This window comes from Poeciliopsis prolifica, unplaced genomic scaffold (genome assembly GCF_027474105.1).
Source record: "Poeciliopsis prolifica strain line A6 unplaced genomic scaffold, Auburn_PproV2 SCAFFOLD013, whole genome shotgun sequence".
Classification (NCBI taxonomy): domain Eukaryota; kingdom Metazoa; phylum Chordata; class Actinopteri; order Cyprinodontiformes; family Poeciliidae; genus Poeciliopsis; species Poeciliopsis prolifica.
This window is the reverse complement of record NW_026562388.1, coordinates 10,911,554-10,935,020: the sequence shown is the minus strand read 5'-3', so window position 1 is coordinate 10,935,020 and position 23,467 is coordinate 10,911,554. Positions and strand designations below refer to the sequence as shown.

Below are 23,467 nucleotides of genomic sequence, written 5' to 3'. Positions count from 1 at the left end.
TTCAGCCAGAGCTGTAGAACCAGTGACTTTTTGTCTTTTTATCTTCAAAAGGATCTTTGAACCATAGACTTCATGGCATCATAAACCCTGATATCAGGATATTTAGAATAAATTTCACAGTGTGGCATTCAAACACACTGCAGAAATATTGATTTTTGTTCTTGTATTATTTTATATTTTTTGTGTAAATGACAGATTCTTCCAGCTTATTTTTCTTCCATGAGTCAGAACAGCAAACAGCAGCAGAGGTTTTCAGGTCCAGAGATTTTATTTGGTACCCATGAACAGATAACAAGTGCTTCGAGTGTTTTAGAGTGCCAGTAGTTGTCTTGCTGATCGAGAAACTAAAAGCACAAAAATGCCCTGAATATGTAACATGCATAGTAATGTGCTCGCATCATACTAAAGTGTGCTTTCCAATAATGAAATGTAACCAGTTTAAATTTACAATGCACTTGGCACGCAGTGTCACCATGTTTGTGCTGAGGATAACATTTGGTACATAGACTCGACTCAAGCATCTCTCTACCTTACATTTAGGAGGTTACTGGGTTAGGTTAATAGGAATAATTAGCGTCATGACTTGTACAGTGCATTGCAATGACTACTAAAAAATAACCGATGAGACTTAGTCAACGGCGCCTTCTAGTTTTTCACTGTTGCAGTCAGTGGCCTCTGGGGGGAGCTGTGTCCCAGCACTTCTTGTGTGTAGAAGAAGGCAGCAGCCACAATGGAGCAAAGGGGCCTCAATTCCTCTTCAGTCCATTTCAGATTTCAGATGTCCATTCATTAGTGAGTCCTGCTCCGGCTCAGTCCCCTGCACTTCATCGTGCTCCAACATGCACCATTTTCCACATGACAAACACTCAACAGTTATCAGACAGAGAGAAATAAAAATGGGCAGTTGTTTCAGAGAATAATAAATATATCCGTGCAAAGAAACAGAAGATGTCCCTCACAGGGCAGCAAGTCATCAAGGAATATAATTAGAATATAATCAGAATAGATTCATTACACACAGATCTTTGTTTCTGTTAAGATTACGAGTTATCATAAAACCAAGTTCAAAAAGTTCAAAAGAGGATTTAAAAAAAAAGACTGAAATGTTATTTTATTGCCCACTCAGTCATAGAGAAGAATGCTGACATGATTATTATCCATTAGGCAGTTATTGATAGCGTGCACAATGAGGAAAGTGTGGAGTTAAATACCATTGATAGAAAGTTAAGTGGAAGGAAAATATTTGATTGAGAACAGTGATAACTGGAACAATGAAGCAATGCCGATTCAAGGATTTGGAGAAGATTCTTAAGACGAAGTTTGTGTTTTGAGAGCCATCACACACAGATGAACCCAGGACATAAGCCGCAACTTTCAAGCCAGTTGTCAACCACAGGCAATTTCAGAAGTGTCTTATCTGAGCTAAGGATGAAAATCTGGGCTCAGGAAGCCAAAGTCCTCCTTCATGGTTAAAGTAAATTTAGAGTGAAGTCACACAATCCAAGTTGAAAAGTTCACAATAGTGAAGTTTCCACAGCCAGTGAGGACTTGGGGAGCTATGTCATGTCCTGTTGTTCGCCCACTTCAATAAGTGAATGTGTCCGCAAGGACATTTTTAATGTTTCCATTTTCTGACTAGTTTTAAGGAGATGTTGTTTTATATCTCAGCCAACAGGACTAACTTAAATTTAATACAGAATCGTCTTCTCTATTATCAAGATGAAGATGAGAGACACTACAGCCAACAATACAGACAAGATAAAGGCTGCTATCAAAACAAGCTGAGGTACCTAACTCCAGCGGCTGATTACTTCCATGCTTGCTTCATTGATTGAGTAATTTATGCTAAAGTACCCCAGACTAAGTAATGGAAGCAGATACTGTGTTATAAGAACCATTTTCAAAAATTTGTTCTAAAAATACTGTTCAAATATTTAATTTGAGAGAAAGTGAAATTTGGGATTTCACTGGCGATCGAGAATAACCAATCAAATTAATAAAAATAAATACTTAAAATGAATATCTGTGTGTAATGAATCTACAAACAAGTTTCCAGCCAGTCTGTCACTCGGTACCACACATGTAACATAAGATATCACACCATTGGCTGACTTTTGCTGCGAGTGCTTTAGCTTGATGCTAATTTCTGAAACAGGAAGCTCACAGGAAGAGCACAGGACAACTTGCAGTCAGTGCTCTATGGGCAAGAGGCAGCCTCGACTAACACTGATGAGACAAACAGGCTTACAAAGAGCACCGGCTACAGTTAGCCTGTTTCAGAAATGTTCAAACTAGAGAATCACTGTGACAGTGGTGGTATTATGGTTCTTTGGTCACATGTTATTTGCCTAAAAGCATGATTAGGACATGCAAGGGCTATGATGTCCCATGCTTCATGTATTCTGCCTCATTCTCCAGTTAGGTTGGACTGAATTACTTAGATATATTTAATTTTTCATTATGTTCAAACTTATTTAAATGCACCTGTATCAGCTTTTAACATGATGTATTCACAGCACAGTGGAGTCCTCTGGTTTATACACCACTAGATGGAAGCTCCCATGGCACTGAAAACTTTTCTAAAACACTGACCCTCGCAGCATGGCATACAAACCGAGTCAACACTAATAGCTCAAATCACAATGTTTCACTTAACTGTACTAGTGAATCACGCTTTTAGGCCTCTAAGGTATTCAAACAGACTTTTGGAGATGGTTAAGTTTACGAGCAGTCAACCAAACCCACCTTATAGGCACAGGTCTCATTACAAAGCGGTGCTGCTAAAACGTGACTCAACAAGGACATCGGGATTAAACATGCATCAGTGCCTTTTGGTTGCTACATTAAGCCCTTATGTCAGATTTTGGAATGTAATGAAGATTGAAGAATCTGCTTTATATATGAAGGGGGATCTGTACTCTTATTAATCACCAGACTTTTCTTACTTACTTCAATAAAGACATTATGATAGATGTTTTGCAGATATCAAAAGAAGCTGAGTGGACTTTTCTTTAATGTTTCAGATTTGTTTGTTTTTATTGCTGACTGCCTTGTGAGAACAGATGCACACCTCCTTTTAACACTTATGACCTCAAAGTGTTGTGGAAAACACAAATAAAAGAATATGAAAACAATAAAATTAATAAGCCAAGTCAAGCCAGACAACCGTTTGCCCTCCAGATGACAAAGAAAGAGCAGTATTAGTTTGAATGTGCTTATTCTTTTACACCGCATGCCGTGTGATTCGTTAGCTGAGGATCGTCTTGTAGGCATCGTCTCTTCCGCAGGGGTTCTGTTTGGGTGGTTCGGCCCAGTAGACCCAGCACTGCAGCAGCAGAACAGCAGCAGACCTCGAAGCAGTGTCCGAGAGCCTCCGCAGCAGCCCTGTGCACCCCGGCTCCGCTGTTTGCTCCCCTGCCCTGGCCCCTGTGTGGCTGCCGGCCCACCTGCAGGGTCTGGTCGTGGCTCTCCAGGACAGGCGGTGTCAGGATGACTGCATAAGGCCTGTCAGACGCTTTCCCGTCAAAGACTTCCCCTGCAAAGTTAAATAGAAAAGTAATAATAAGAAAGAGATCATTAGGAGTCTGATATGCTGATAGGAGAAGTAATCTACAAACTACTAAGCTGCTAATCTCTTAAAATATTTCCCACCTCAAATTTTCTATTGTGTTCTTCTGTTTCCAGATGACAATTAATCTATGTTCGTCAAGGATAAAACAATATTATATTTTAAGTTACAGTCACCTATCAGATAGAGGGCAGGATGATATAATTTGAATATAAATTTGTAGACAAATTTAGGTGCTTAAAAGGTACTTTTGAGGTATAGTTTTAAATTGAATGAGTGGGTATCAATGTTTGAAGTTAAATACCTGCTGCTTGTTACAAATGGGTATTACAGCATCTGCCAGGTTTTGTGTTTAAAACAAAACTGTTTAACTTATCCATCAATGTCATATACAAATGTCCACAATTTATAAAAAAAACAATAACCTTTTGCTAACAATGTTTCTACTTTCTGCTTACAGTAAAAAGTTTTTTATGTTTGTAAATGTAAAGCAGAAAAAAATGTTTAAAATGTATTGAATGCTTGTTACATCATGCTTACTGCATATAGCTTAGATGTAAATAAATAAATAAATTAGCAAATCATTAAAAAATATATATATTTTGTGTATAGTTTAGTTGACTGACCTTATTTTAAAGATATATATATTTATTTTACAACCGCAGTTTTTCTTAAATAAAACAAAAATAATTAAAACTGCTACATTATCAACACTTATTATTTTAAAAGACAGAAAATTCATTAAATTTTGTTAACATATGTAAAAAAAAAAACTACCTGGACTTAAATTATTGTTTAAAGTATTTTAAAATATAGCAAAACTCATGAAAACACATTTACCAAAAGAAATGATACAATCAAAAATTTAAGGAGGAAACTTCTGATTGATCTAATATGGGAGTACCCAGAGATTTACTTTGGTGCAATCACTCACGTCACTGTAATAATCTCTCATTCACACAAACACATGCTCACACACGTTTAGAAAGCCACAACAGAGTGTAATATGGTTGTAATTGCAAAAGCCACTGATAGTGAGCCAGCCAGTGTGGTTTCTGTGATATGAACAGCCGCAGCTCCAAATGACTTACCACGCTGCGGGTGAACTTCTCCAAGGAGGTGCGACGACCTTGTTCAGTGTCTGCTGGCTGCTGTTTTGGGAGGGGGGAAGCAGGGTGAGTGTTTGGGTCAGGTATGGGTGTTGACGGGAGGAAGGTTGGCAGTGGTGTCAATAGTGCAGGGAATAAATTAAAAAAAGAGGAGGCCAGGCATTGCAGAAAGCGAGGGCCCAGTGCAGGCAGAGCAGATGGGGTTATATTTGGGGAAAGGGGTGTAGGATCAGTGAAAGGCCAGCAGAGGGAGCAGTATCCAAATGAGAGAGGGCAGAAAGGCTGGCATGAACAGAGGAAGCTGTGATCTGATGAAAAGCTCCATATTACACAAATAAACTGCTAAAAAGGTTTTCTTTTAAGATCTTAAGCTCTACAGGAATCACAGATTACAGCAATAAACACATCAAAACAAGTTGTTTTTTTCGACATCAATCAATACATCGCTCTATAAAAGATGTCTTGTTTGAGTTTGTCAGTGATTCTCTGCTCTTACATTTTTGCAGTCTTTAATCACACTACAGTCTCACCAATGTAAAAACTGAATTAATTTTCTGGTAAAGCATCACTGCCCAAGACAAATAAGCAGAAAGAGTCTCATAAGCACAGCTTTATTTACAATATTTGCAACTATTAACATGGTTTACCTTTATTCCTGAAATAAATGTTGTTTATATGCATGTTTATATAGGGTGTTTTTTCCTTATTTTATGGTGTCAAAAACCTAAAAACAGTTTAGGTCGCACAAATAAAACATTGCAGGGTCTTTCCGTTGTTTATCAAGTTGATAAGTCATTTTTAAATACACTTTTCTGACATGACAAGTCTTCCTGAGACAGCAACCTTGATGACCACATAAGGAGTGATGGCAAGTATTGTTATGATGATAAAACCAAACAAATTTAATCAATAAATCAATCAATCAAATTTTATTTGTATAGCACATTTCAGCTACAAGGCATTTCAAAGTGCTTTACATCATAAACACAAAACACAAAGGCATGCAACATAGAATAAAATACCAAGGTTTTTTTTTTGTTTGTTTTGTTTTTTTTTTCGACATCAATCAATACATCGCTCTATAAAATTTAAAGGGCTGAGGACATTTATTACTTTCTTCTTGGGTTGACAGTGATTCGTTATGCCTTGATCTGTGAATTGGTTTTGTCATGTTTATTCACTTTAGTCGTGGAAATGTTAAGGAGTGAAAATAATGAAATAGAAGTTATTGTTTTTTTAATAAAAAAACTGAACCTCCTACATATAAACTTGACTATCTGTGAAATAGCTTATAATATGGTTACAAGCTGTTTTGTACTTTGGATCATTAATGAAATTTGATTTGCAGCTCTGGTTTCTAAAAGGAAATATTAAGATACCAATCAATGAACTGCATCATAAAGGGAAAAAAAGTTTCTTACTACAATTAATACAAATCTTGTTCTTGGAAGTGTATTAGAACAAAGTTTTGCATGTGCAACACATCAATATCCCACAAAATGTAGCTCTTCCTTTGCAGAAAGGGGGAGGTACATTTATATATACCAGAATTAAAAGTGCAGATACTACAAGTATTATTCTATTTATCACTGATACATGATTATTCTCCTTTACTAATTAAAATACATACTTTTTGCATTCTTGACTTTTTTTATTTCATTTTTAAACTTGTGTGAAACATGTCATTTCATCTAAGACAAACACAAGTCAAATTTGTAATTTGAACTTGCACTAATTTCAGGATTTAAATACAGAGGTAAGAATTTGAACAAATACTAAGCAGCTAAATAATAGTTTTGCCACCAAAATATTTCAGAATTCTCATAAGAGATAAAATCCTTTAGTCTCAAAGCAAAACTTAAAGGATAAAACCCGACACTTTCTTTTTCAAGCCTAGCATTATTATTAAATTATAAACAAAGAATTAAACTAGTTTGAGAAATGCAGGCGGAATGTGCAGCAGAGGTCAGAGTCAGGGCTACAGAAAAACTCACCTTTTTTCTGGCTGACAGGAGATCTTGGTAGATGTTGGATCGCAAAAAGCGTGCATAGCTGTCACTTTTCATGAGCTTGAATATGTGCTCCTGCAGCAGGAAAAGAATAAGATGAATTGGTGTAGCATAAAACCAGCCAGAAAAATACTGATGTATAATTAGGGAGACATTGATGCAGACAGTATGCTCAGACCATTCAAACTTTTTTTTACATTTTGTCACAATGAAAAGGCAAACTTGAATAAATTCATCTTAAGGATTTGCCAACAGAAAGCAGTGCATGATGTGAGGTGGGAACAAAGTGGTCAAGAAGAAAAAATATATATATTTCAAAATATATTTGCATTAAGTCTGAAAAGTAAGGAATGCATTTGTATTCTGTGTTTCTGCTTTGACTAGATAAAAAGTGTGTTCACCACTTTTTCAGTTTTACCACAGATTATTTTCCAACTTACCAACTTCTTTGGATGTATAGGGACAATGGGGTCAAGGGAATGCACTTATTTTCTTCTTGAGGTAAACTGCTAATATCCATTTGAAGTCATTTCACAGGACATTTTTCTCTCCAGCTCATAAACTGAACTGAATCGAAATCTTTTTTTTTTGTACTGGGGGCTTTCAAAAAGAGTAAGTTGCTCCAGATTTTATTTAGAATTAATATATGCTACATACAATGTCATCCCATCCCATTGCCCTTTACTACAACAGTTATTCACTGCTTACAGTTGATCAACTGCGTGAAATCCCAATAAAATATATTGCAGTTTCAGATTGTAATGTGAGAAACAGGAATGCACTTTTGTGAGGTTTTGTTTATTGATCCAGTTGGTGTGTGTGTGTGAATGAGAGCTGCTGCCAACAATAGAGCAGAACTGAGTGATGTGCTGCCAGTCAGAGACGCTGCACATGACACATCACCAGTGCATTTTAAGACCACTGTAATCCACTGTGAGCTGAGTGAAGGACCTATTCATGGTATTACTCGCCTCATTAGGCCCTGCCACAAACACACTCCGTCATTTTTTTCTCTTTCCACTTACTCAGTATTTTCCCTCCCCACTTAGTTACTTCTACAGTGAAAGGCTTTTTTTCACTCTCTGGTGTTTGTTTGTGTGTGTGTGTGTACGTTCATGAAAATATGAAGTCACATGGGTCCATGAAGAGGGCCACACAATCAACCTGAGCGTCTTCATAGCTGTATCGCCCGGGGTCTTTGAGGTTCTGGCTGGTCCGCTCGTAGCTGTGAGAGTCCAGGTTGATGGAGCTTGGCGCTCCCTCGGCCAAAAACTCCTGCCAGATCTCTTGGGCCCTGGTGGAAACCTCCTGGAGTGGCCGTCGCTTCAGATCTTGCACCGCTAACCAGAACCTACCACAGCATTTAATAAGATTTTGATGTGAATTGAATATTTTAAAGCTTTTCTGAAGAATCTTTGTGAGGAGAAGTCTCACCGAAGGTTCTCTGAGCTGAACTCTGACTCCAGGAACTTCAGGAACTGGTCCCGTCCCACTGGATCCTTCAGCGCCTCCTCCAGGGAGAAGCCCCACTTCTTTACCCGTTGCTGACTGGGCTCACGGCTGCTCAATGGAAAACAAATTCAAATAAAAATCTGAGACTGGGATGTCAGTAGACATTTTGGGAGTGCTGGAATTAACACAAATCAGCAGTTCCCTCACTTCAAATAACCCCAGTTATCCTGGATTAATGGCCAAAGTTCATCAATCCTCTGGTTCTCAGCAACAAGCCTCACCTTGCCTCCATGTCCCAGAAGGTGGCGTCGTCACTAATCCATGGATTCGAGGGCTCCACGCCTGATACAAAGGGGTCATATTCCATGAACTGCTCTGTGTAGGTCATCAGGCTGTCGGCCACTTTGGAGACCTTCATACAGTGTCTGTCAAGCTGGATGTTCAAAAAGGTTATCTGAGGGCAGAAGGAGAGATTAAAAAAAGGGGCTTAATAAGGTAACGGCTCATCAGTCTATGTCTCTGATTCTCTTCATGATGGATGAGGAGGCAGATTGGCAGTTCCTCCAATTCTGTTAGGTATAATGTCACAGTTACCTCCTTCTGGACATCCTCTTTGGTGGGCTTCCTGCTCGGCTGGGAACTGATGTGGATTGGACTTGGTTGGCTCTGGCCATCATCTGGTACTCCATAGACCGACTGCATTGAAAAAGGGAGGAAAAAATGACAGACAGATATGGTTTTGTATTATAACCACTGGTATGTGGATGTATTAGTTAATATTAGTGTCAACTTTATGTTGTTGATTTTTCTTTGCTTTTCCCCCCCATGTTTCTGAACCGAATATCTTTCTGATTTCAAAGTATAATTTTTTTCTAACTGCTTGAAATTGAATCAGAATTCACAACTATCCTGTTTTAAGCCAGTTTTGATAAGGAAGGATTAAAAGTATTGTGATGATCACTTCATTACTTCTGAATTAAATGGCGTTTTCAGTCTTTCCTTTTTTTTCTCCAAATATCACTCATTGTGACTTCAATTTTTCTTTCATCAGACTATAGAGCATGAATTAAGCCCTTCATCTATGAGTGTATATGAAAACTGTAGTCTGATGTCACATGTGCTGAATCGGCTTCTTCCTCACTGCATGGCCTTTCAGTCCATGTTGATCCAGGATTTTTTTCACCATAGATAAAGACAGTCTTTTACCATCTTCACTGACTTTTTCATGATATCACTCAAGGAAGGAATGTTTGAGAATTTGCCTTGAAGTACTTCCACATCTGTGTTTCAACATTACCTCAAGTGCTATTATTTAGATGCTAACAAAGACAGGGTATCGTCATCCATGCTTTCCCAAGAAAGTTTGAAAAAGGTATAAAACTTCTCCAATTAATTTTAAAATTGTAAATAATTAAGACATCACTATGTAAGCTAAACATGATCTGTTATTTCAGCATTTACTTTAGAGAAAATGATGCTATATTAAATCTGGGACAGTGAAGCTGGACGTCCACTCCTATGTTGTCTCAGTCTGTCACCTTTTTCACCCTGTGTGGGTTCTTCTCTCTTCGACACTTGCGGATGTCCATCTCCGTGGTATTGACGCAGCCTGGCTGTGGGAGACAGCAGGAAACATGACGGTTCGGGTCACTGTTCCATGAGCTTGTGTTTTTTACAAAGACACTGGTGACACATCTGATTTTGATCTCTCTTCTTTTCATTTTTGACATACTCTCTACTTTGCTTCCTTTGTGTGCTCAGCATCTCTGACATTTGTGTTGTTTTTCTTTCTCTATAACTCACCACCGGTCGATGAACATCCCAGAACGCCCTCTCCTGGCTGTCAAGGATCTTCCTCTCTGCCTTGTCCTTCTTTCTGTCGATCCTGCATGCAGGTGAGACAGCCCACACATAGAACATATAGGACTGAAACATGAGGTCAAACTGCATAAATTCAGGCAGTCTTGACTAACAAAAAGATCCAGCCTTTTGGTCTTGGTCTATCTGCTGGTGTCACCTCTGGCGAGTCCTAACCCGTCCATTACTGATATTTACTGATTGGCCTCTGCTTCATATTGTCCCCCCGCGATACATGGCTTCTTATATTAACTTCACGTCTGTCAAACAGGAGCCAATGATTGATGTTGTGCATTTTTTCAATATGTTTTCACTGACAGCAGAGGATGAAGTGTCCTAACAATCTGTCAGGGATAATTTTGCGTTTACACTTGCCAGCCACCAGAGAGCAGCCTCACAAAACAATCCAGAGCATGTGATTGTTTGAATCCAGGAGGAATTGCTGTTATTTTTTGGAGAATAACACAAAGTGATGTGTTGAAACGAAGCATGATTGACGTATGCACTCACTTGACTTGAGCCTCAGCTTGCATGAAGATGAATTCCCACTTTCTGGCGAAAGCCCTCTGCAGCCGAGCGAGGTTCTCCTGCAAGATGTAATTTGAATAATGCGTTTGGGGAGAATTAAAGATTTTTTTTTTTTACTGTAAAACCTTGTGCAGTGTTTTGCAGAAGTATTAATACCCCTTAAACCTTTCTACCTTTTATCACATTACAACTACAAACATTAATGTATTGTATTAAGATTTGGTGTGATTGAGCACTTTAAAGTCATGCATACATTTTCAATCAGCAGCTGTTAGTCAATTTTTGTTGTGGGTCTAAAACCAATGCAAGAACTTTGAAGAGTAAAATTATTCTTCATTCTTTACAAAATTGCTGGAGTTCAGTCAGGTTGGTTGATAATCATATAAATTCTGTCTGACCGTTTAGCATATAAATATGCTTTGATCCACACCACAACATAAACCCTCTGCTCCAACCTTAAGTGCGCTGCAGCCTTTAATGAGTTTTCTTCGAGGAGTGCCATGCATTTATCTCCTTTCATCAACACTGGCCAGTTTCTCCACCCTTACGAAAGAAAACCATCCACATAGTATGAGACTGCAAAAACCAGTGACATTATGTGGTGTGTTCTTAGTGATGTTTAGGTTTTATCTTCCTCACACAAACAAAAAGCTCAGATTTGTTTTTATATGACCAGAGCACTGTCCACTGTTCTGCTGTGTTGGGGGAAACTGCAAGCAGAACTTCTTTAGCTTTCTTTCAACATTAGCCTTCTTCTGCAGCCTTCACAGGACAATTGCATTGACAATGACATTAAAATACAAACAGGTGGATTTTAACAATTAAGAGACTAATGAAGGAAATGGATTGGTTCATTTAGGGGTATCAAAGTAAAGGTGAGAGAACACAATCCCCCATTATATGTTTGCAAAACTTATTGAAAACAATTCTGATTCCGCTTTACAAATATGCATCACTTGGTGTTTATATTTCAAACATGATCATTAGAAAATGCATTAAAGCTTGTCGTAACAAGAAAACAAAAGGTTCAGGGGGTATTGATATTTGTTCAGCTCTTCTACACATGCAAGCAGATTTTGTTTCTTAGATGTGTTTTTTTTGACAAGTTTCATTGTTGTGCGGTGACGTCCAGAAGCAGAAGTTATTCAGCTTCTGGACGTCACCACTAGAAGCTTGAATGTAAATTCAGATTCACTTTACATTCCGTAAAAACGCAAAGGAAATGTATTCCTGATGCTTTTTTTTGTTAATGCTCAAAAAAGCATCTGTCCAGGCTAAAGTAAGTGACCTCATTACAAAAAGGAAAACTCCAACCAGCAGGCATGTTAACAGTGAGAGCAATGATGCCTGGAGGCATAAAGTGACCTGAATAGAACAGGAAGGAAGTGTACTGGACAATAGTTGCAGAGTCATTTGGAATATTAAAGTGCAGTACGTAGCTTCTCTATGTACAGCAAGAGATCAGCACTACGGTAACGTGCCTCCTGGGGTTGCATATTGATCTGCTGATGCCAAATAATCCTGCAGGTATTTTGGGTGTACGTTCCTCACCAGGAAATTACTGCCATCAAATGGATCTCTTGGAGTGCAACCATTCATAATGGCTTGATGGCATTTCCAAACCCCAGAAGACATGAGTAAAGATTTATCCTGTTTGCAATCAGCTTGCTGGTGCTTTTTAAGCTAAAATAACATTTTACTTACTGCTTCGTAGTCTGCAAGCTCGAGTCTGGCTTTATTCTGCATGGTGCGTTTGCACAGGTAAATGGCTGGGGAGGGAGAGAAGGAATAATCACATTTTTAAAAGGTCAAATGATTTTAAAAGAAAGGTCAGCTGTTTCAAATCTGTTTTTCTGAACCATTATCTCAGATGTTTATAGCAACACCAGTGCTTATCTAATTTAAGCTGGAAGGCTATTAATTGTCTTATAAAATAAAATAAAAACAAGAGGGCTGTCCAGTGAGACAGAGATTTGGTCAAAACAGTCAATGCATCTTGATTTGTTAGGCTAATCCTATCCCATTGGGTTCTCTCTGGTGGATGTTCCTCAGGGCCAGATACATTACAGGGAAGAGCCCCATGGATCAATACTTAGTGAGTGTCAACAGCAGCTCTACAGTGTGAGCTGTGTTTAAGCTCTGGAGAAAGAAACAGCTGAAGGCATCAGGGAAATCTTAGCAGGAGGTGGAAATCGACAGCTTTTACTCACCATAGTCTGTGTTCTCGGGTTCCCAGCAGTTTGAAGGCCAGAAGTATGGAGACTGAGAACAGACAGAATTTAATTTAAAAAATGACTCGTTTTCTATTTTACAAGCTAAATAAAGTCTTTCTGTCCATTCCTTTCACCACTTTCAGAACAGTTCTGGTCAGAGGTGTGAAGACACTCATTGATGAATGACATTCAGACTAATTTAGACTTTTAATGATACATTTGAAATGCCACTTTACCAAAATGCAATCTCCAGGAGTATTTTAGGTATTTTGGGTGCACAAGTTTGAATTTTGATTCTGCAGTGATTCTTGGTGACCTGGATTTATGCTTTGATTGTGCGGTTTTGTTATGGTTGGCTTACCATTTTCAAAAACTTTTTAGATGCATGTACTCTTGTTTTTCATTTTTTCATATTTTTAGATTTTAGATAAACTTTTCACAGTTCAGTATTTACGCATTCACATATTTACAGTAACTACAAAATGCCTAAGGAAAATTGGCCTAGTAGCAGTTTTTGGTCTAAAATATTGGGGAAAAAATGTCGACATGTCCAGTCAGGATTATGCCAGTATTTCATTGATGTCCACAATAAGGTGGTGGTTTCTCTGAAACATAAAAAATAGATATTCACTCAAATATTGTTGTTTGTATGAATATATGAGTCTGTATGTATCTGTGTGCATTTCAGAAGAAAATATATACTTAAAAAAATGTCCACACATATATTGTTTTGTTCAAATGTATTGTAAAAGGTAAAAAAAAAATTAATAATAATAATAAGAGTTATGCACATCTCTTGTATGTAAATGTATGAGCATAAATGTACATTCCCTCACCTTTATTTGGATCAAAATGTAAACATGAATTTGTTCAAACACAATCTTCGAAATACTTTTAACCACTGCAGATAACTATGAAGCAATGGTGACTGTTTTCTCTCTATTCTGGCTGAAATTACAGATTCAGAATTCCTTCCTGAGTGCATTCATAATTGATGACTTCAATTTGTCATGCATTCTTAATAGTAGGACAGAATTAGAACCACATATTTCATTTGCACTATTTGTCATGACGGTAATTAGCATGAGGAGAATGGCTGATGCTGATAAATGCACCTGTGTGAGCATAATAACCTTCTCTCATTCAGAACTGTCGGCTCAGAATAAAACAGGCCAGTCTGTAACACAATGCACAAAAGTGTGACAAACATTGGAGGACAGCTTCCATTAAATCTGGGTGCTCTACCAGTTTAGTATCTATTTTAAGGCTGTCACAGACTCTTGCAGTGCTGCTATGCAGATTTTCTAGCATGTTACAGTGGATTCTGGTTAGTGGGCCCGTTGCATCATCATCAGAGGGAATATTTTTAGCCCCAGCTGAATGAGCAAGATATAATAATGCCTTTTAATTTTGGACAATATGAGCAAAGATAAATGCTCCTCTTCCTTTCTTGGGACTTTCCAGTCAAGGATTATACAGAGTTTGATGGAGCAAATAAAAAACACCTTTGTGACCAGCTCCACTGCAGGCCGACATGCTCTGTCCTGCTGCCTCCTCTTGCTCTGATGCACCATGCAGCAGGGGTGCACTGTATAGTATCGACCTTGGTGGAATGAGTAATAGGCTTAAGAAGGATTGCTCTCATTAGCATCACGCAGTAAACACATCCCCTCTGCTAAACAACTATCATCTTATTATTCTATACTCAAAGGCCTTGCAAAGCCCCAGGACTGCCCCGCGGCGGACTCCACTGTACCTGAAAGCGGTAGTGGGTTCCGTCATCCTTTAAGGTCAGGACGTGGTCAGAGATGGGAAAGATGTAGCCATGGGCTGCTATTAGACTACCGAGGTGGATGGCTTCAGCTAGAGACGAGAGAGTGGGAAAGCACATGAAATTCTCTTCCATCTCTCTGTGTTTTTATTACTCAATATCTGTCAACAGGCCTACCTGGATCCTCAATGGAGAGGTTTTTCATCAGCCACTGAATAATGTCTGCCCCTGTTTTCCAGAGAACAGGAACGGTCAGAAAGAGTGTCACAATTACAAACACACAACAGTTCAGACAAAAGCTGCCTCTCTTCAAAGCTGTCAAAGTTGGGTAGGTGTCTAAATATAGCGCATTGTTGGCAGGTTTGCACTGCATTCGCTGCTCCTGGACAGCAAAACATTCAGCCCCCCTGTTGGTGCTTAGTAGAAGCTGCTGGAAAGCCCTGGAGGAAACCATGTGAAGGACTGACTCAGACGCAGCCTCACAGAGAGACGGAGCAACCTCCACGTCCTATTCTTGTGACTCACTATTACACAGAAGCACAAACATAAAGGAATACAGCACCTACACAAATAGGCACATAGACAGAGGGGAGAAGGCGCTTTACCGAATTGGTGGCAACAACGGGATGAAACAGCCCGGCAAAGACATGATCTGCCTGCTTCTATAGTAGTAGCGTGGAAAATGAGCACAGAAGGTCATACATGTATAATTTATTGTGACTCATGTTTTGCATAGTTAAAGAATGCAAGGATGGAAAACACACAATACTAAGAACAAAGTTACAAATGCATCAGTAGAAATAAGCCCTTACTAAGGAAGAAGCAGCTCATAAGGTGCAACATTTCCAAATGTTAAAGCTTGATTCACACACACATACAGTATATGCTCATTTATGGTTTTCACACAAATACGAACCTGATACCACACTCGGGATCTTTGAGAGGAAGCTTTTAACGGTCCGGATGGCAACTCCTCCTGCTTTCTCATCTTGTATTCGTGTAACAATGTCTTCCATCTGTGGAGCAGAAAGACAGAGGTCGGTCATCTCATTGCATTTTATACACCGTTGGTCAAAAGGTTTTCAACTCAACAACTTACTCCGGTTTTTAAATTAAAAGCCAAGCAGTTCAAGTTCAAGGAAATGGCTTAAAATGGTACAAAAATAATCAGCCAGGTGTTGAAATAAGGAAACAAAAACTGAAAAATGACATATGTTTCATAATGTAAAAAAGGTACTTATAAAAATATTTTAGCAACTTGAAGCTAAGGCTGAAATTGCAATGAATGTCTGGCACAATTTTTTGTTCAACCTGACTTTGCTGGAAATCACATATTGTGAAGTATGGTGTATGTTCTTGCTGCATCTGCAGTGATGGCACTATACCAATTTGTTGTGGCGAGAGCTGAGCTAAACTGAGAAGCTCTTGATTTATCAGTCAACCTACATTCCTACCCTTGTCTACAACCAAAAGAAATAGATTTTGGATACAAGCAGCTGAAATGAGTTTGGACAGATGGACGCTTGCTTTGAGAGTTTTAAGCTGAAGCAAGAAATGTAAAATGCCATGCAACGTTCTGCAGCTGACACGTCATATCCAATTACACACTTGTAACGAGGCTTAAAGTTTAACAGTTTAATTTAAACATTTCTCTTTCTGACAATAACATGAAGTGGCACCCATAGGCTCTTCCTGTCTGTAAAGCTCAAAACCTCAAAAACTTGGGTCAATGGTTCAGTGAAACTTAATCCAGGTGTTTGTGTGGCTGTGGCCACATATTTATAGTGATTTATTTAGCCACAACGAGGGGTTAGAAGTTTTCCACAGCCGAAAAAGCTGTCAATGTTAATCCCAGAGGCAAAGATAAACATCACACCTCTGACCAAGCCAGAGCCTCAAACACATCACACATTAGCCGACTAAAATTAGGCGCATCCCTACACAGCTCTCCATGCAGCCAGCACACAGTACAGATCTCACAGCAAGCAAGCAAACATTCAGTCTTTCAAGGACAATCATGAGGCATCCTTATAAGGATTCATAATTTATTGTTATTACATTTAAACATGTTTAAATGTCAAATCTTAAATGATTTATGAGGTGGGTAAGATGGTCTGGTAGAGTCTAACAAGAACCAATTAAAAATCCCATAAATATTTACACGTAGGTGGGTAACTACAGTCAGCTGACTGTGGTAGTTTCCATTAAGGTAGTTGGAATGGCAAATAAATGCTTTATGCCTCGCTCAATGTCTGTTCAGCGAGTGAGTGCTGTCAGATACAGACATACACACACGGTTGCTGCAGTTTGCGAGAGTCAGTTAACAAGCAACACTTGGGATAAATGCTACGAAAATTTTAAGACAGCCATTCACAGATTTCTTTTTATGTTCCTTAATATCACACCACAAGGTGGACGGCAAGTCACAAAGTCTGGCTCGCAGCATCCCGCTGAGCTCTACTCTTACTGCCATTTCTGTGCACTTCTCGCCTCTTGCACCACAGTTCATTCATCATTTAAGAAAGCATATCTGTAAGTGAATGCTTTTTACTTACACAGGGAGACTGGCTTGAAAATATAAAGTTAAGAGGCTTCCAGGAGAAGACCTATAAAAGTGTAGTATTCCCTGTGTTTGCCTCGTCAGCCCATCTAAATGCCACCTCCAATTTTGCCTGCATGGATACCTCGAGATACGTTTTGTCTTAATAAAATTTGGTAGAGACATTTATGACCAGGAGAAAATGAAATAAGTACCGTGAGTACTTCTCAATGTGGTCTAATTTGCCTGCCAAGATCAATTTAACACACAATTTAGTCATTTTATCCAATAAGTTAATTAACGGTTGCTATTTAGCAATATTTTGCAAAACTTTTGACCATTATTATAGTCCAATGACACCCCAAAAATTAACTTCGATATATTATTTAATACATTATTTTACCCAACACTCTTATAAGGTTTTATATATATATATATATAAATGTTTTCATTTGTTTTATGCACGATCAAGACTATATAAAAACCATGCACATCGTTTTTATCACAGATGCATGTGCAAATTTGTCACAGCATTTAGCAATTTCAATAGCATATATGAGTGAGGTTTTTTTTTCCATCAGAAAGTATGTATTTAAATCAACATTTGAGTTTGGCTCTTATTTTATCATTCGATCAATTGCTCCATCAGACATATGCTTTGTTACACAAAATGAAGCATTGTTGCAGGTCAGTCTTTTCTTTGAAGATCAAATGCAAAACAATCTAATGAAAAGTAAAGAAATTAGCTTTGAAATTTGAAATAGCTTTGATCCACCTCTGAAGAACAAGTCAAACCCTGCTTTTAACCAGAATAACTAAAAAGCGAAGAACTTCTTGTTCTCATGTAAAAACAAAGACCAAAGTATTGCTGAACTGCTTATCTTCCTATAGAGTGACAACAGAGCAGAAGCACAGCTATAGAACATGTAGTCCACTTAATGGTATCACAGCTTTGTGTCAAGTGTTTCTGAATGCTGATCAGTGCGGCTTGCATAATAAAAGCACTTCAGTCTGTGCTCTGTTTCACTTATCAGAAAAACAGAGTTTACCTAAACCCTATGTATGTACATTTGCAGCAGACGTAAATTTATATCCTTTCGGGCTTTAAAGGAGACCTATAAATTTTCAGAAAACATAACCATAACTAAGCTACATATGTATTCATCTTTATAAGTTAGGGAAGTAGTTCTTTCAATGGACAGTGAAGGCACTGCTAAAAAAAGTGCAACCTACCAAAGAAGCTGCTGGTAATTTTTCTACACTGCTATTATTTAGTCTATTCTGTGTTAGTCCACAACTGTGTGGTTTGGCTCATCCAAAAAACAGGACATAGGGTCAGAGAACAATGATCAATTATGTCTGCAGAGCAAATCATCAAGACTGACCTTCACTCCATACAGGACTTGTACAGGACAAGGGTCAGGGAAAGGGCAGCTAACTCTGCAGACCCAACACATCCAATCCACTATCTGTTTAGACTTCTACCTTCAGGTCGATGACGCAGAATGCTTTTCACAAAAAACAGCTGCCACAGAGATAGTTTTTTTCCTTGGAATTTGGATGATCATACAAAACATGTGATCCCCTTATGACAGAAATCTGATCTCTTAAATCTAAGCCTTATGCAAAACATATGTGGTATAAACCCAGAACTATTTGGAGAGATTATGCAGAGGCAGCAAGGAACAAGGTTCCTTCTGTGTCTGTGTGCGTGTATAGGTGCGTGTGTGCGCGTGTGTGTGTGTATGTGCTCCAAACTTTTTCTGCTGGCAGAACAAGGTTTTGCAAAATATTAATACCAATGAATGTGTTAAAGAAATAATGTGGGATGTTTTTTTTCTCCTTCTGAATAAATGCACTCAATTTAATGTTCTCAATTTAAATGTTCTCATTGCCTGATTATCATACGGCAACAAAAGATGACTTGTGAAGAGGGCTGTAAAGAAAGCAGTTCAAGAATGTTTGGGCCATGCAGTCTAATTTGATTCTCAAAAATTATCACCAGCTCTGTTGCATGTTTCTATGTTTAGAATTAAATTAATTGGAGAAATAACCTAAAAATGACATACAATCTCTGTTAGAATCAACCTTAAACGGGGCACAGCAGGTACAGAAATAGCAATCAAGTAAATGTGACATGCTCAACTCTTGTGGGCAAGATATGAATGTAAAAGCACCTACTAAATTTAAAACACTGTACTAGTTTCTCCCAAAAAATGAAATGGAGTTGTTAAAAAATGAGACCGAAGATAGATCCATTAGTAATAGTGCCATCAATGATTCAGGAGACTCAGGCTGGATGTCACTGCTGATTTTTGGAGCTATAGAGAAAATGGAAAATGTCCAGGTAATAATTGAAACAAAGGAAGATATCCATCCTGGAGATGAGTATGCCTTGTCAGGGAGCGCCTGATGAAAATGAAGAACTCAGTATAGTTTACCTCAAATCAGCTCTTTTATGTTTCATAGCCAAAAGTCATAAAATTGTTCATATATTTAGAGCATGAGTATTGAAACAGATGAGAATCTGTGGCCAAGTTAGAAGCTGTAATTGAAGCAAAAAGTAGTTTCATAAAGTATTTATTTGAGGACACACAGCTAAAGAGGACGTGTGCATAACTTCTTTCTCAGGTTCTTGTCTGAGGTCACAACCACACCTGTCTCAACAGCAACATGCCAGCTTAAGTTTTTATGCAGGTTTATGCAAAAGCATAAAATACACTTAGCTGTTTTCCAAAATCAATATCTGTGTTTTTGCAAGAATGCAGAAGCAACGAGGCTCACTGAAAGGAGCCTCCATCTGCTCCAGCTGCTCCGAGGTCTTCTGCCGACGGTGAGATTGGCTCGGCGGCGCCTCAAATCCCTGATTGTGTTTCAATGTTTATGGCTTATAATTCTAGCGAAACTGCTGTTCAGTAACTGCATTGCTGCCAGTTGCCTCACGGTGTTCCAGTTGTTCTTGTTTTGCATTTTGCAACTTGCTCTGTGAGTTAGTTCAACATAAAGTGTTTTAATTGGATTGCAGTTTAGGCTCTTTATATGGTTTGGTTTAAAGTAGTTTGTATCTTAAAGACATATCAGTTAAAACTTATTACAAGTTTTACATACAAGCTACTAATTATATTGTTTTTTTAGGATTAGGTGTAGTCTAACAACAGTTTTATACTTTCACAGATTATTCATTTTGTTGCAAAAAATCAGATTTTTTTTCCTACTAACAATGTGACGTTTCGCAAAGTAACTTGTCTAAAGTACACAGCCTGTCACATAATACTCGCCTCAATGCCACTATGACCTCTGCACCATGCTGACTGCATAATAAAGTGAGTTCCAGCTGGTATGTGAAGCCTTAGGGTACTGAGGTGAGAATAAAGCCTGCAGGAGAGAGAAGACACCCCTCTTATTTTTTTCATTTCTCCTTCGTACTACCGACACCAAACCACTCCGGAACCTGCCGAGTCATGACGAGGGAGCTGGGAGAGCTCCCCTGCTGGATCTGACACAGTGACGAGAGCCAGTGACAGCTGCTCGCAGAGCCGCATACAGACTGGTAAAAGCCAAGCTCAATAAAGAGTGATGGTTGGAAACTCGGACTGCTTGGAGACGTGTGAATGAATCACATTTGCATAAACTCCCTCGCACGCTGACACATATTCATGCACAGTCGTGTGCAGACTTCGAAAATGAACCAAAACATAAGCAGTTTTTTTTGGTGGATGTGCAAACGTGTAAATTGCTATCTTCCACAGAAATGTCCCACAGGGAAAAACTTTTCCTTTCACACAAAAAACAGTTTTTCCTTCAGGTCTTGTGGCTGAAAAAAAGAAAAACACATTTTACTCCTTAGTGATGTTATTTCCCTCCTGTCAGGATCTTTTATATATCAAGTGCTTTGTAAAAGTATTCAAAAGTGCGGTGTGCATTTGTGCTAAACATCCCTGAGTCAAGAGTTTGAAGAATCACTCTTCACTGCTATTCCGTCTTGGGTGGGACTTTATTAGCTTTGTGAGTGAAGATGGAATCATCACCAGTCTTTCTTTGGCTCAAAGTGAAAACTCTATGGAGAACATTTGAGACAAATAGTTTTCAAGTCTTGCTAAAAATGACAACGTGGATTTAGGTTTGGACTTTGAATGGGCCATTTCATTGTCAATTGGCTTTGAACTTTAAAAGTTGTCATCCTGTACTGCCCTGTATTTAGCTCCATCGCATCCCATCAACTTTGACCAGCTTTCTTGCCGATGCTGAAAACTAAGTATTAGCACCCATGATTCTGTCACTATAATGTGCATGTAGGGCAAAAAACTTTGAATTTGATCTCATCCAACTAGAGGATGTTCTTCGACATCACTCCTGTGTCTCTTTGAAAGCATACAGCTTGCAATTATTGCTTTCTCTCAACTATAGCTTTCTTTTCACCTCTGTTCCATAAACGACAACTCATAGCTTTGGTCAAAATATTTGCAGCTCCTGTGGGCCTCCTGACTGCTCCTCTAACTAATGATCTCCTTGTCTGACCTGCCTGCCGTGTTCCTTCATCTTAAAGAGGCCTTTTGTTTTCTAAATTTCTCTAACGGATCTCTGAAAACTTCACAGAACAGTCTAATTTATTTAATTTCACTTTATTTACTTCTTTTGTGGAATTTCTTTTCATGGTTAAACGGGGCAGAATGAAAATGCATGCCACACATTTCAGTTTACTTTCCATAATGTTGGTGTATCACAGAAAGTCCAATTAAATCACAAAGTATATGAAAAAAATATAAGGGTACTGTGATCTGAGTAATCAGGACAGTGATGTGTTGGAAATGCATGACAGATTAGAGTTTGAAAATCTGAACGTGTTGTTCAACATCCTTATCTGATCCTCTGAAGCATGCAAGCATGTAAAATATTCATGACCGATGGAAATCTAGTCCCTTCATTTCAGCGCCTTTCATTCCAGTCAGGTGTTGACAGGTTGATTCATGTGTGATTAAATTACACAGCATGCATTAGCAGTCTTTACCTGTGGCATCCACAACAGAACAGAGTCCTAGGACAAGTTGCAGGAATGCCTTGAGTCCACATTTAGAAACAGTTTGATTGCCAGCCTTCTGGATGCTAATAGCATTCTTCTAAACCAGAAGGATTCTTCTGTAATACTTAACCTTCAGCTATGTTGGAAGCAATCAGACCCAAGTATGAATAAGGATGTTCCCTTCTTGTCAGATGAGAATTCGTCAAGATAACATTTTTAAACTGCGCCTATGCCAGATCGGATTATCTTTCTAAAAGCGCGAGTGGCATGAAAATCAAAGCAATTAAAAGTTTAGCTTCTCTAATAGGCCTGCTGGTTGAGCTTTCATCCTTTCTTTTTATAAGCTGGCAAATTTGAAACCTTATTTTATGCCTTGCTGTGGCAAAATGAGACGTTGGCAAAAGTTCTTGAGATGAACACTAAAACGGAAACGTAGCCAGGATGAGCAGCCTGTGCTGAGGAGAGTGTGAGCCTGCCCACAAACCGCAGTGACTCATCGGGTCACCTTTTGTTGATGAGCCTCAAGGAGGATAGAAAAAGACCCCTCTCCTCTTGTAAACGTCTGTTGCTAGATACTCCACGGGTTGCTAAGGGCTTGAGTGATGGGAGAAAACAGGAGTCTGCCGTTCCTCTTTAAAACAGACGGTCCTCTTTAAAGCAGAGTGCCCCGCTCAGACACAGAGGCTGCTGTTGAAATAAAAATGAAGGCCACAAACTGCCTCAGACTGCACAGGCTGCTTTTAGAGGCTGGTTTGAACCCTGCTGTGTATAAATCTTTAGGTTTTGTGAGTTTTCGTTTTCTTCTGAAACAAGCTGAGGGACATTTACGACATGTACTGCAACAGTCCATGAAATGTCACTTTCTTCATTACCTGCAGGTTCTTTCTCTGTGGGAGATCACTTACTAGCAGAAATTTGCATGCAGAGAGGCACAACCTCTCACACCACCTGCATTTTAAGTGCCGACAGGGCTCTGCTTGAGCCCGGACCCCATTAAGGATCTGTGTCTTCAAAAGTACTGATTTTTTATATTTTTAAAAAGAGGCTCAGTGGAAGGCTGCACAGTAGCACATTGGTAGCACTGTTGCCTTGCAGCAAGAAGGTCCAAAACATGACTGTCAGTTTAATTGGTCTCTCTAAATTCTCTTTAGGAGTGAGACATGCCTGTCTCTGTGTTGCACTGCAACAGACAGGCGACCTGTCCAGGGTGAAGCCCGCCTCTCGTTAGCTGTAGATAGGCACCAGCACCCTACAGACCCCACTAAGGACAAGGGTAGACAGAAAATGGGTGAATGGAGGCTCAGTGGAGAGCAAGGAAAATGACAAGCAGGAAGGTAAAACAAAAAGTTGCAGAAAAGCCACAAGATGTTAAACTCCATCAAATACAACAGTTAACAGAAA

General features: G+C 38.8%; 1 protein-coding gene across 5 annotated transcripts in view; it reads right to left on the bottom strand.

Moving 5' to 3' along the window:
* Positions 1-245: 245 nt before the first annotated feature.
* The window catches only part of LOC129365091 (regulator of G-protein signaling 6-like), a 43,833-nt gene continuing 20,611 nt past the window's right edge, over positions 246-23,467 (bottom strand). For 2 of the 5 annotated variants that reach the window (XM_055038008.1, XM_055038009.1), the window contains exons 3-16: positions 15,424-15,523; positions 14,685-14,735; positions 14,493-14,599; positions 12,734-12,785; positions 12,228-12,292; positions 10,506-10,582; positions 9,942-10,023; positions 9,677-9,751; positions 8,733-8,834; positions 8,420-8,592; positions 8,121-8,246; positions 7,851-8,037; positions 6,672-6,761; positions 4,351-4,719 (exon numbers count right to left, since the gene is read on the bottom strand). In XM_055038008.1, the coding sequence (XP_054893983.1) occupies positions 4,540-4,719; positions 6,672-6,761; positions 7,851-8,037; positions 8,121-8,246; positions 8,420-8,592; positions 8,733-8,834; positions 9,677-9,751; positions 9,942-10,023; positions 10,506-10,582; positions 12,228-12,292; positions 12,734-12,785; positions 14,493-14,599; positions 14,685-14,735; positions 15,424-15,523 (1,467 nt within the window). In that variant the 3' untranslated portion in view covers positions 4,351-4,539. Of the gene's footprint in view, positions 3,536-4,350; positions 4,720-6,671; positions 6,762-7,850; positions 8,038-8,120; positions 8,247-8,419; positions 8,593-8,732; positions 8,835-9,676; positions 9,752-9,941; positions 10,024-10,505; positions 10,583-12,227; positions 12,293-12,733; positions 12,786-14,492; positions 14,600-14,684; positions 14,736-15,423; positions 15,524-23,467 lie in introns of those variants that run through there. The other 3 variants (XM_055038010.1, XM_055038011.1, XM_055038012.1) reach the window with 3 other exon arrangements.